Raw genomic sequence first — 14,175 nt, 5'->3', positions numbered from 1 at the left:
AACCACAACAACCACAACAACAATCAACACAAACACCGAAATCACCACCACAACCACCACAACAACCACCACCATAACAACAACCACAACAACAATAACAACATCAATCAACACAAACACTGAAATCACCACCACAACCACCACCACCACAACAACAACCACAACAACAACCACAACAACAATAACAACAACAATAACAACAACCACAACAACAACAATCAACACAAACACGGAAACCACCACCACAACCACCACCACAACAACAATAACAACATCAATCAACACAAACACCGAAATCACCACCACAACCACCACCACCACAACCACCACCACCACAACCACCACAACAACCACCACAACAACAACCACACCAACCACAACAACAACAACCACACCAACCACAACAACAACATCAATAAACACAAACACGGAAATCATCACCACCACCACCACAACAACAATCACAACAACAACCACAACAATCACAACAACAACCACAACAACCGCAATCACCACCACAATCACCACCGCAACCACGACCGCCACAACCACCAGCACAACAGAACCACAACCACCACCACAACCACCACCACAACCACCAACACAACCACCAATACAACCACCATCACGAGTGAGTGAATTGGCGAGCGAGTGAGTGAGTGAGTGAATGAGTGGTGAGTGAGTGGGTGAGTGAGTGAGTGGGTGAGTGAGTGGGTAAGCGAGTCAGTGAGTGAATGAGTGAGTGAGCGAGTGAGTGAGCGAGTGAGTGAGTGAATGAGTGAGTGAGCGAGTGAGTGAGCGAGTGAATGAGTGAGCGAGTGAGCGAGCGACCGAGTGAATCAGTGAGCGAGTGAATCAGTGAGCGAGTGAATCAGTGAGCGAGTGAATCAGTGGGCGAGTGAGTGAGTGAATCAGTGAGTGAGTGGGTGAGTGGGTGAGTGAGTGAGTGGGTGAGTGAGTGCGTGGGTGAGTGAGTGAGCGAATGAGTGAGTGAATCAGCGAGTGAGCGAGTGAATCAGTGGGCGAGTGAGTGAGTGAATCAGTGAGTGAGTGAGTGGGTGAGTGGGTGGGTGAATCAGTGAGTGGGTGAGTGGGTGAGTGGGTGAGTGAGTGAGTGAGTGGGTGAGTGAGTGAGTGAGTGGGTGAGTGAATCAGTGAGTGAGTGAGTGGGTGAGTGGGTGGGTGAGTGAGTGAGTGGGTGGGTGAGTGAGTGAGTGGGTGAGTGAGTGAGTGAGTGGGTGAGTGAGTGAGTGGGTGAGTGAATCAGTGAGTGAGTGAGTGGGTGAGTGGGTGGGTGAGTGAGTGGGTGAGTGAGTGAGTGAGTGGGTGAGTGAGTGGGTGAGTGAGTGAGTGAATCAGCGAGTGAGTGAGTGAATCAGCGAGTGAGTGAGTGAGTGAATCAGTGAGCGAGTGGGTGAGTGAGTGAGTGAATCAGCGAGCGAGTGAATCAGTGAGTGAGTGAGTGAATCAGTGAGTGACTGAGCGAGTGAGTGAGTGGGTGAGTGGGTGAGCGAGTGAGTGAGTGAATCAGCGAGTGAATCAGTGAGTGAATGAGTGAATCAGTGGGTGAGTGAGTGAGTCACACCCCCACCCACCCCCATACCTGTGCACCAACACACGGTGTATCACGAGCCACTCAGGCTTGATCCCGTAGCGGTAGTGCGTCTGGGCGAGTGATTCACTCAGTGAGTGAGTCACTCAGTGAGTGAGTCACTCAGTGAGTGAGTGAGCAAGTGAGTCACTCAGTGAGTGAGTGAGTGGGTGAGTGAGTGGGTGGGTGAGTGAGTGAGTGAGTGGGTGAGTGAGTGAGTGAGTGGGTGAGTGAGTGGGTGAGTGAGTGGGTGAGTGAGTGAGTGAGTGGGTGAGTGAGTGGGTCAGTGAGTGAGTGAGTGAATCAGTGAGTGAATCAGTGAGCCAGTGAGTGAATGAGTGAATCAGTGAGTGAGTCACACCCCCACCCACCCCCATACCTGTGCACCAACACACGGTGTATCACGAGCCACTCAGGCTTGATCCCGTAGCGGTAGTGCGTCTGGGCGAGTGATTCACTCAGTGAGTGAGTCACTCAGTGAGTGAGTGGGCGAGTGAGTGAGTGAATCAGTGAGTGAGTGGGTGAGTGAGTGAGTGAATCAGTGAGTGAGTGAGTGGGTGAGTGAGTGAGTGGGTGAGTGGGTGAGTGGGTATGTGAGTGAGTGAGCCAGTGAATCAGTGAGTGAATCAGCGAGTGAATCAGTGAGTGAGTGAGTCACACCCCCACCCACCCCCATACCTGTGCACCAACACACGGTGTATCACGAGCCACTCAGGCTTGATCCCGTAGCGGTAGTGCGTCTGGGCGAGTGATTCAACGGCCCTGGGGTCCTTGACCGGCGTCGGGCGACTCTGCGCGGACGAGCGATGCACGGAGTCCACCTCGTCGTCCACCACCACCATCATCTCCTCGTCGGAGCCGTGCTCGTAGGGAGGAGGATCCTCCATGTCATTCTTGCGCTGGTAGTTGCGATACATGACGTTGTGGTGTAGCTCCAGCTGATGGCGGAGCGGGCGGGGATGCCGTGGGGTGGTGAGTCAGGCAGGCAGTCAGGCAGTCACTTACTCACTCACTCAGTACAGTCAGGCAGGCAGGCAGTCAGGCACTCAGGCAGGCAGGCAGTCAGTCAGTCAGGCAGTCAGTCAGGCAGGCAGTCACTCAGTCAGGCAGGCAGGCAGTCAGGCAGGCAGGCAGGCAGTCAACCACTCACCCACTCACTCAGTCAGTCAGGCAGGCAGTCAGGCAGGCAGGCAGGCAGTCAGTCAGTCAGGCAGTCAGTCAGTCAGGCAGGCAGTCAGGCAGGCAGGCAGGCAGTCAGTCAGGCAGGCACTCAGTCAGTCAGTCACTCACTCACTCAGTCAGTCAGTCACTCACTCAGGCAGTCAGTCAGTCAGTAACTCACTCAGTCAGTCAGTCAGGCAGGCAGGCAGTCAGTCAGTCAGGCAGGCAGGCAGGCAGGCAGTCACTCACTCACTCAGTCAGGCAGTCAGGCAGGCAGGCAGGCAGTCAGGCAGGCAGTCAGGCAGGCAGGCAGGCAGGCAGTCAGTCAGTCAGTCAGGCAGGCAGTCAGTCAACCACTCACCCACTCACTCAGTCACTCAGTTAGTTAGTCAGTCAGTCAGGCAGGCAATCAAGCAGGCACTCACTTAGTCAGGCAGTCAGTCAGGCAGGCAGGCAGTCAGGCAGTCAGTCAGGCAGGCAGTCACTCAGTCAGGCAGGCAGTCAGTCAGTCAGGCAGGCAGTCACTCACTCACTCAGTCACTCAGTCAGTCAGGCAGTCAGGCAGTCAGGCAGGCAGGCAGTCAGGCAGGCAGTCAGTCAGTCAGTCAGGCAGGCAGGCAGGCAGGCACTCAGTCAGTCAGTCAGTCACTCACTCAGTCAGTCAGTCAGTAACTCACTCAGTCAGTCAGGCAGTCAGGCAGGCAGGCAGGCAGTCTGGCAGGCAGTCAGTCAGGCAGGCAGGCAGGCAGGCAGTCAACCACTCACCCACTCACTCAGTCACTCAGTCAGGCAGTCAGGCAGGCAGTCAGTCAGGCAGGCAGACAGGCAGTCAGTCAGTCAGGCAGGCAGGCAGGCAGTCAGGCAGGCAGGCAGGCAGGCAGGTAGTCAGGCAGTCAGTCAGGGAGGCAGGCAGGCAGTCACTCACTCACTCAGTCACTCAGTCAGTCAGTCAGGCAGGCAGTCAGGCAGTCACTCACCCACTCACTCAGTCACTCAGTCAATCAGGCAGGCAGTCAGGCAGTCAGGCAGGCAGGCAGGCAGTCTGGCAGGCAGTCAGTCAGGCAGGCAGGCAGGCAGGCAGGCAGTCAACCACTCACCCACTCACTCAGTCACTCAGTCAGGCAGTCAGGCAGGCAGTCAGTCAGGCAGGCAGACAGGCAGTCAGTCAGTCAGGCAGGCAGGCAGTCAGGCAGGCAGGCAGGCAGGTAGTCAGGCAGTCAGTCAGGCAGGCAGGCAGGCAGTCACTCACTCACTCAGTCACTCAGTCAGTCAGTCAGGCAGTCACTCACCCACTCACTCAGTCACTCAGTCAGTCAGGCAGGCAGTCAGGCAGTCAGGCAGTCAGTCAGGCAGTCAGGCAGTCAGTCAGGCAGGCAGGCAGGCAGTCAGGCAGGCAGTCAGTCAGGCAGGCAGGCAGGCAGTCAACCACTCACCCACTCACTCAGTCACTCAGTCAGGCAGTCAGGCAGGCAGTCAGGCAGGCAGGCAGGCAGACAGGCAGTCAGTCAGTCAGGCAGGCAGGCAGTCAGGCAGGCAGGCAGGCAGGCAGGTAGTCAGGCAGTCAGTCAGGCAGGCAGGCAGGCAGTCAGGCACTCAGTCAGTCAGTCACTCACTCAGTCAGTCAGTAACTCACTCAGTCAGTCAGGCAGGCAGGCAGTCAGTCAGGCAGGCAGTCAGTCAGGCAGGCAGGCAGGCAGGCAGTCAGGCAGGCAGGCAGGCAGGCAGGCAGGCAGGCAGTCAGGCAGGCAGTTAGTCAGGCAGGCAGTCAGTCAGGCAGGCAGGCAGTCATGCAGGCAGGCAGGCAGTTAGTCAGGCAGGCAGGCAGTCAGGCAGCCAGGCAGTCAGTCAGGCAGGCATTCAGGCAGTCAATCAGGCAGTCAGTCAGTCAGGCAGTCAGTCAGGCAGGCAGGCATGCAGGCAGGCAGTCAGGCAGGCAGGCAGGCAGGCACCCACTCACTCAGTTACTCAGTCACTCAGTCATTCAGTCAGTCAGGCAGGCAGACAGTTAGTCAGGCAGGCAGGCAGTCAGTCACCCACTCACTCAGTCACTCAGTCAGTCAGTCAGTCAGGCAGGCAGGCAGGCAGTCAGGCAGGCAGGCAGGCAGTCAGGCAGTTAGTCAGGCAGGCAGTCAGTCAGGCAGGCAGGCAGGCAGGCAGTCAGGCAGTCAGGCAGGCAGTCAGTCAGGCAGTCAGTCAGGCAGGCAGGCAGGCAGTCAGGCAGGCAGGCAGGCAGGCAGTCAGGCAGGCAGGCAGGCAGTCAGGCAGTCAGGCAGGCAGTCACTCCGTCAGGCAGGCAGGCACCCACTCACTCAGTTACTCAGTCAGTCAGGCAGTCAGTCAGTCAGGCAGGCAGTCAGGCAGTCAGGCAGGCAGGCAGTCAGGCAGTCAGGCAGGCAGGCAGGCAGGCAGTCAGGCAGGCAGGCAGGCAGGCAGGCAGGCAGGCACTCAGGCAGCCAGGCAGCCAGGCAGTCAGGCAGGCAGGCAGGCTGTCAGGCAGTCAGGCAGGCAGGCAGGCAGTCAGGCAGGCAGGCAGGCAGGCACTCAGGCAGCCAGGCAGGCAGGCAGTCATGCGGTCACTCAGTCAGTCACTCAGTCACTCACTCACTCAGTCACTCAGTCACTCACTCACTCACTCAGTCACTCACTCCGTCACTCAGTCAGTCACTCAGTCACTCAGTCACTCACTCCGTCACTCAGTCAGTCACTCACCACTCACCCACTCACCCACCCACCCACCCACTCACCCACTCACTCACCCACTCACTCACTCACCCACTCACTCACCCACTCACCCACCCACTCACCCACCCACTCACTCACTCACTCACCCACTCACCACCCACTCACCACCCACTCACCCACCCACTCACCCACCCACTCACCCACTCACCACCCACTCACCACCCACTCACTCACTCACCCACTCACCCACTCACTCACCCACTCACTCACCCACCCACTCACTCACCCACTCACTCACCCACTCACCCACCCACTCACTCACTCACCCACCCACTCACTCACCCACCCACCCACTCACCCACTCACTCACTCACCACCCACTCACACACTCACCCACTCACCCACTCACTCACTCACCCACTCACTCACCCACTCACCCACTCACTCACCCACTCACTCACTCACCACTCACCTGTAGCTCAGACACCCAGGAGCAATGCCAGTAGGAGAGCCCCACCCATTTGACAAAGAATTCCCTCTCGGGCTTCCGGGCCAGCTGCCCCTGGAGCTGCCCCTGAAGCTGCCCCGGGAGCTGCCCCTGAGGCTGCTGCCCCTGAAGCTGCCCCTGAAGCTGCCCCTGAGGCTGCTGCCCCTGAAGCTGCCCCTGAAGCTGCCCCTGAAGCTGCCCCTGAAGCTGCCCCTGAAGCTGCCCCTGAAGCTGCTCCTGCTCCAGCTGCCCCTGCTGCTGCTGCTCCTGCCCCTGCTCCAGCTGCTGCCCCTGCTGCTGCTGCCCCTGATCTAGCTGCTGCCCCTGAAGCTGCCCCTGAAGCTGCCCCTGAAGCTGCCCCTGAAGCTGCCCCTGAAGCTGCCCCTGAAGCTGCCCCTGAAGCTGCCCCTGAAGCTGCCCCTGAAGCTGCTCCTGCTGCTGCTGTTGCTCTTGCTGCCCCTGAAGCTGCTGCCCCTGAAGCTGCCCCTGATCCAGCTGCTGCCCCTGAAGCTGCTGCTGCTGCTGCTCCTGCTGCTGCCCCTGCTGCTGCTGCTCGTACGGCTGCCCCCGGCTCTCCGTGGCTAGGGCACCACCCCCACCATCACCACCACCACCACCACCACCGGGGCAGCTGCTGGCGGTGGCTGCCTCTGGAGTGGCCGTGCGGGGCGTGGGCAGTTCTACAGCTGCTGCCCCCGCTGCTACAGCTGCTACTGCTGCCCCCGCTACTACTACAGCTGCTACTGCTGCCCCTGCTGCTGCTGCTGATGCCCCTGCTGCTGCTGCTGCTGATGCCCCTGCTGCCCCTGCTGCTACTGCTGCTACTGCTGCCCCTGCTGCTGATGCCCCTGAAGCTGCCCCTGAAGCTGCTGCCCCCGCTACTACAGCTGCTACTGCTGCCCCTGCTGCTGCTGCTGCCCCTGGAGCTGCCCCTGAGGCTGCTGCTGCCCCTGGCCCTGAGGCTGCTGCTGCCCCTGAAGCTGCCCCTGAAGCTGCTGCCCCTGATGCTGCCCCCGCTACTGCTGCTGCTGCTGCCCCTGAAGCTACTGCTGCCCCTGATGCTGCTCCTGCTGCTGCCCCTGATGCTGCTGCTGCCCCTGATGCTGCTGCTGCCCCTGATGCTGCCCCTGCTGCTGCTGCCCCTGAAGCTGCTCCTGCTGCTGCTGCTGGGGGCGTGGGCAGCTCTGGGGGAGCCGAGGGGGGCTCTGGGGGAGCCGTGGGGGGCTCTGGGGGAGCCGTGGGGGGCTCTGGGGGAGCCGTGGGGGGCTCTGTCCAACGCCAGTGGAGAATCTTCTGCACTTTGCCCTTCAGTGGGGGGCACTGCGACAACACACAGACACAGATACAGTCATACAGTCATACACATACAGTCATACAGTCATACATACAGTCATACACATACAGTCACACAGTCACACACACACAGTCACACACAGTCATACATACAGTCATACACATACAGTCACACATACAGTCACACACACACAGTCACACACAGTCATACACAGTCATACACATACACAGTCACACAGTCACACACAGACACAGACAGTCATACAGTCATACAGTCATACACATGCAGTCACATACAGTCATACACATACAGTCATACAGTCATACACATACAGTCATACAGTCACATACAGTCACACACATACACAGTAACACAGTCACACAGTCATACATACACACAGACACACACATACATACAGTCATACAGACACAGACAGTCATACACACACAGTCATACAGTCATACACACATACAGTCATACACATACAGTCATACAGTCACATACAGTCATACACATACAGTCATACAGTCATACAGCCATACACATGCAGTCATACAGTCATACACACATACAGTCATACAGTCACATACAGTCATACAGCCATACACATACAGTCATACAGTCATACACACATACAGTCATACACACAAACAGTCATACACATACACACAGTCATACACATACAGTCATACAGTCATACACATACAGTCATACAGTCATACACATACAGTCATACAGTCATACATATACACACATACAGTCATACAGTCATACACATACACACATACAGTCATACAGTCATACAGTCACATACAGTCACACACACAGTCACACACAGTCATACACATACAGTCATACACACATACAGTCATACACATACACACATACAGTCATACAGTCATACACATACAGTCATACAGTCATACACATACAGTCACACAGTCATACAGTCATACAGTCACACACACAGTCACACACAGTCATACACATACAGTCATACACACATACAGTTATACACATACAGTCATACAGTCATACAGTCACATACAGTCACACACAGTCATACACATACAGTCATACACACATACAGGCATACACATACAGTCATACAGTCATACACACATACAGTCATACACATACAGTCATACACATACAGTCATACACATACAGTCATACAGTCATACACACATACAGCTATACACATACAGTCATACACACAGTCACACAGTCACATACAGTCACACATACAGTCACACACACAGTCACACACATACACAATCACAAAGTCATACACAGTCATACACACACACAGACACACACACATACACACAGTCACACAGTCACATACAGTCATACACATAAAGTCATACACATACACACAGTCACAAAGTCACATACAGTCACACATACAGTCACACACACAGTCACACACAGTCACACACATACACAGTCACACAGTCATACACAGTCATACACACACACAGACATACACACATACACACAGTCACACAGTCACACACAGTCACACACAGTCACACACATACACACAGACACACACACAGTCACACACACACACAGTCATACACATACAGTCATACACATACAGTCATACACATAGTCATACACACATACAGTCATACACACACACAGTCATACAGTCACACAGTCATACAGTCACACAGTCATACACATACAGTCATACACATACACACAGTCACACAGTCACATACAGTCACACATACAGTCACACACACAGTCACACACAGTCACACACATACACAGTCACACAGTCACACACAGTCACACACATACACACAGACACACACACACAGTCACACACACACACAGTCATACACACAGTCACACACAGTCATACATACATACACATACAGTCACACAGTCATACAGTCACATACAGTCACACACACAGTCACACACACAGTCATACACAGACAAACACATACACAGTCACACAGTCACACACAGTCATACATACACACAGACACACACACAGACACACACACAGACACACATACACACAGTCACACAGTCACACACAGTCACACACATACACACACACAGTCACACACACACAGTCATACATACATACACACAGTCACACACATACAGTCACACAGTCACACACAGTCACACCCAGTCACAGCCACACACATACATACACCACACAGTCACACATACATACACACATATACACAGTCACACACACACACACACGTACACAGTCACACAGTCACACACACACAGTCACACATACACACATACACACACACATACACAGACACACACACAGTCACACACAGTCACACACACACATACACACAGTCACACACACAGTCACACATACACACACAGTCACATACACAGTCATACACACAGTCACACACACAGTCACACACACACAGTCACAGACAAAGTTCCCCCGTGTAGCCTCTAGCAGGTTGTACGGGCAAGTGCTGTTAGTAGTAGCAGCACCTACACACAGACAAAGCTCCCCCAGGTAGCCTCTAGCAGGCTGTAGGGGCAAGTGCTGTTAGTAGCAGCACCTACACACAGACAAAGCTCCCCCAGGTAGCCTCTAGCAGGCTGTAGAGGCAAGTGCTGTTAGTAGTAGCAGCACCTACACACAGACAAAGCTCCCCCAGGTAGCCTCTAGCAGGCTGTAGGGGCAAGTGCTGTTAGTAGTAGCAGCACCCACACACAGACAAAGCTCCCCCAGGTAGCCTCTAGCAGGCTGTAGGGGCAAGTGCTGTTAGTAGTAGCAGCACCCACACACAGACAAAGCTCCCCCAGGTAGCCTCTAGCAGGCTGTAGGGGCAAGTGCTGTTAGTAGTAGCAGCACCCACACACAGACAAAGCTCCCCCAGGTAGCCTCTAGCAGGCTGTAGGGGCAAGTGCTGTTAGTAGTAGCAGCACCAACACACAGACAAAGCTCCCCCGTGCCCCCAGGGCACTCCCCCCACTCCCCCCGTGCCCCCAGGGCACTCCCCCGGTGCCCCCACGGCACTTTCACTCCCCCCCGTGCCCCCAGGGTACTTTCCCCACTCCCCGTTACCGTGCATCGTGGACACGCCCATTCCCCGCAGGGCACGCCCCCCAGTTACCGTGCATCGTGGACACGCCCACTCCCCGCAGGGCACGCCCCCCAGTTACCGTGCATCGTGGACACGCCCACTCCCCGCAGGGCACGCCCCTCCCTCACCGTGCATCGTGGACACGCCCACTCCCCGCAGGGCACGCCCCTCCCTCACCGTGCATCGTGGACACGCCCACTCCCAGCAGGGCACGCCCCTCCCTCACCGTGCATCGTGGACACGCCCACTCCCCGCAGGGCACGCCCCCCACTCCCCCGTTACCGTGCATCGTGGACACGCCCACTCCCCGCAGGCCCCGCCCCCCCTCCCTCACCGTGCATCGTGGACACGCCCACTCCCCGTGCCCCGCCCCCCGTTACCGTGCATCGTGGACACGCCCACTCCCCGCAGGCCCCGCCCCCCCTCCCTCACCGTGCATCGTGGACACGCCCACTCCCCGCAGGGCACGCCCCCAGTTACCGTGCATCGTGGACACGCCCACTCCCCGCAGGGCACGTGGGTGAGTGGTGGGTTGAGGCAGTGGATGTGGAACGAGGAGGGGCACGTGTCACAGCAGATCAGCTCGCTACCGTGCATCGTGGACACGCCCACTCCCCGCAGGGCACGCCCCTCCCTCACCGTGCATCGTGGACACGCCCACTCCCCGCAGGGCACGCCCCCCGTTACCGTGCATCGTGGACACGCCCACTCCCCGCAGGGCACGCCCCCCGTTACCGTGCATCATGGACACGCCCACTTCCTGTGCCCCGCCCCCCGTTACCGTGCATCGTGGACACGCCCACTCCCCGCAGGCCCCGCCCCCCCTCCCTCACCGTGCATCGTGGACACGCCCACTCCCCGCAGGGCACGCCCCCAGTTACCGTGCATCGTGGACACGCCCACTCCCCGCAGGGCACGTGGGTGAGTGGTGGGTTGAGGCAGTGGATGTGGAACGAGGAGGGGCACGTGTCACAGCAGATCAGCTCGCTACCGTGCATCGTGGACACGCCCACTCCCCGCAGGGCACGCCCCTCCCTCACCGTGCATCGTGGACACGCCCACTCCCCGCAGGGCACGCCCCCCGTTACCGTGCATCGTGGACACGCCCACTCCCCGCAGGGCACGCCCCCTGTTACCGTGCATCATGGACACGCCCACTCCCCGCCAGGCACGCCCCCCACTCCCCCGCTACCGTGCATCGTGGACACGCCCACTCCCCGCAGGGCACGCCCCCCACTCCCCCGTTACCGTGCATCATGGACACGCCCACTCCCCGCCAGGCACGCCCCCCACTCCCCCGCTACCGTGCATCGTGGACACGCCCACTCCCCGTGCCCCGCCCCCCAGTTACCGTGCATCGTGGACACGCCCACTCCCCGCAGGGCACGCCCCTCCCTCACCGTGCATCGTGGACACGCCCACTTCCTGTGCCCCGCCCCTCCCTCACCGTGCATCGTGGACACGCCCACTCCCCGCAGGGCACGCCCCCTCCCTCACCGTGCATTGTGGACACGCCCACTCCCTGTGCCCCGCCCCTCCCTCACCGTGCATCGTGGACACGCCCACTCCCCCGCAGGGCACGCCCCCCACTCACCGTGCATCGTGGACACGCCCACTCCCCTCAGGGCACGCCCCCCCCCTCCCTCACCGTGCATCGTGGACACGCCCACTCCCCGCAGGGCACGTGGGTGAGTGGTGGGTTGAGGCAGTGGGATGTGGAACGAGGAGGGGCACGTGTCGCAGCAGAGCAGCCCGCTACCGTGCATCGTGGACACGCCCACTCCCCGCAGGGCACGCCCCCCCTCCCTCACCGTGCATCGTGGACACGCCCACTCCCCGCAGGCCCCGCCCCCCAGTTACCGTGCATCGTGGACACGCCCACTCCCCGCAGGGCACGCCCCCCACTCCCCCCTTACCGTGCATCGTGGACACGCCCACTCCCTGCAGGGCACGCCCCCCACTCCCTCACCGTGCATCGTGGACACGCCCACTCCCCGCAGGGCACGCCCCCCCTCCCTCACCGTGCATCGTGGACACGCCCACTCCCCGTGCCCCGCCCCTCCCTCACCGTGCATCGTGGACACGCCCACTCCCCGCAGGGCACGTGGGTGAGTGGTGGGTTGAGGCAGTGGATGTGGAACGAGGAGGGGCACGTGTCACAGCAGATCAGCTCGCTACCGTGCATCGTGGACACGCCCACTCCCCGCAGGGCACGCCCCCCCCTCCCTCACCGTGCATCGTGGACACGCCCACTCCCCGCAGGGCACGTGGGTGAGTGGTGGGTTGAGGCAGTGGATGTGGAACGAGGAGGGGCACGTGTCGCAGCAGAGCAGCTCGCTGCCGTGCATCGTGGACACGCCCACTCCCCGCAGGCCCCGCCCCCCAGTTACCGTGCATCGTGGACACGCCCACTCCCCGTGCCCCGCCCCCCAGTTACCGTGCATCGTGGACACGCCCACTCCCCGCAGGGCACACCCCTCCCTCACCGTGCATTGTGGACACGCCCACTCCCGCAGGGCACGCCCCCAGTTACCGTGCATCGTGGACACGCCCACTCCCCGTGCCCCGCCCCCCCCATTACCGTGCATCGTGGACACGCCCACTCCCCGCAGGGCACGCCCCTCCCTCACCGTGCATCGTGGACACGCCCACTCCCCGCAGGGCACGTGGGTGAGTGGTGGGTTGAGGCAGTGGATGTGGAACGAGGAGGGGCACGTGTCGCAGCAGATCAGCTCGCTACCGTGCATCGTGGACACGCCCACTCCCCGTGCCCCGCCCCCCAGTTACCGTGCATCGTGGACACGCCCACTCCCCGCAGGGCACGTGGGTGAGTGGTGGGTTGAGGCAGTGGATGTGGAACGAGGAGGGGCACGTGTCACAGCAGATCAGCTCGCTACCGTGCATCGTGGACACGCCCACTCCCCGCAGGCCCCGCCCCCCCTCCCTCACCGTGCATCGTGGACACGCCCACTCCCCGCAGGGCACGCCCCCCACTCCCTCACCGTGCATCGTGGACACGCCCACTCCCCGCAGGGCACGTGGGTGAGTGGTGGGTTGAGGCAGTGGATGTGGAACGAGGAGGGGCACGTGTCACAGCAGATCAGCTCGCTACCGTGCATCGTGGACACGCCCACTCCCCGCAGGGCACGCCCCCCCACTCCCCCCTCACCGTGCATCGTGGACACGCCCACTCCCGCAGGGCACGTGGGTGAGTGGTGGGTTGAGGCAGTGGGATGTGGAACGAGGGAGGGGCACGTGTCACAGCAGATCAGCTCGCCGCCGTCCTTGCAGGCGCGGCAAAACTCCATGTGGCGGTCTTCGACGGACGCCTCGTCGCCTCCTACACCTCCTCCTCGTCCTCCCACCTCCTCCTCGTCCTCCACCTCCTCCTCGTCCACCTCCTCCACCTCCTCCTCCTCCTCGTGCCGGACGGAGGCCGCCAGAGTCGCCCGCGGCGGTGGCGGAGGAGGCAGTGGAGGGCGACTGAGGCACGTCATCGTCGTCAGCTTCCCACTGGACGCCCTCTTTCTCCTGTGTGGGGGTGGTGGTGGTGGTGGTGAGTGGGTGAGTGAGTGAGTGAGTGGGTGGGTGAGTGAGTGAGTGAGTGGGTGGGTGGGTGAGTGGGTGAGTGGGTGGGTGGGTGAGTGGGTGGGTGGGTGAGTGGGTGGGTGAGTGGGTGAGTGGGTGGGTGAGTGGGTGGATGAGTGGGTGAGTGGGTGGGTGGGTGAGTGGGTGGGTGGGTGGGTGAGTGGGTGAGTGGGTGGGTGGGTGAGTGGGTGGGTGGGTGAGTGGGTGAGTGGGTGGGTGGGTGAGTGGGTGGGTGAGTGGGTGGGTGGGTGAGTGGGTGGGTAAGTGGTGAGTGGGTGAG

At 59.4% G+C, this 14,175-nt stretch overlaps 1 protein-coding gene across 1 annotated transcript in view; it reads right to left on the bottom strand.

The window, feature by feature from the left end:
• Positions 1–10,962, bottom strand: part of LOC116937897 (chromodomain-helicase-DNA-binding protein 5-like) — a 130,440-nt gene extending 119,478 nt beyond the window's left edge. The window contains exons 1-5 of the mRNA XM_076056456.1: positions 10,788–10,962; positions 5,907–7,241; positions 2,233–2,529; positions 1,963–2,032; positions 1,604–1,697 (exon numbers count right to left, since the gene is read on the bottom strand). Coding sequence (XP_075912571.1) covers positions 1,604–1,697; positions 1,963–2,032; positions 2,233–2,529; positions 5,907–7,241; positions 10,788–10,904 — 1,913 coding nt within the window. The 5' untranslated portion in view covers positions 10,905–10,962. The remainder of the gene's footprint in view (positions 1–1,603; positions 1,698–1,962; positions 2,033–2,232; positions 2,530–5,906; positions 7,242–10,787) is intronic.
• Positions 10,963–14,175: the final 3,213 nt, after the last annotated feature.

This window comes from Petromyzon marinus, chromosome 75 (genome assembly GCF_048934315.1).
Source record: "Petromyzon marinus isolate PM22_M1 ecotype Great Lakes invasive population chromosome 75, UKy_Petmar_22M1.pri1.0, whole genome shotgun sequence".
Taxonomy (NCBI): Eukaryota; Metazoa; Chordata; class Hyperoartia; order Petromyzontiformes; family Petromyzontidae; genus Petromyzon; species Petromyzon marinus.
Note: the sequence above shows the minus strand (reverse complement) of the source record. Positions and strands in the feature narration are given on the sequence as shown.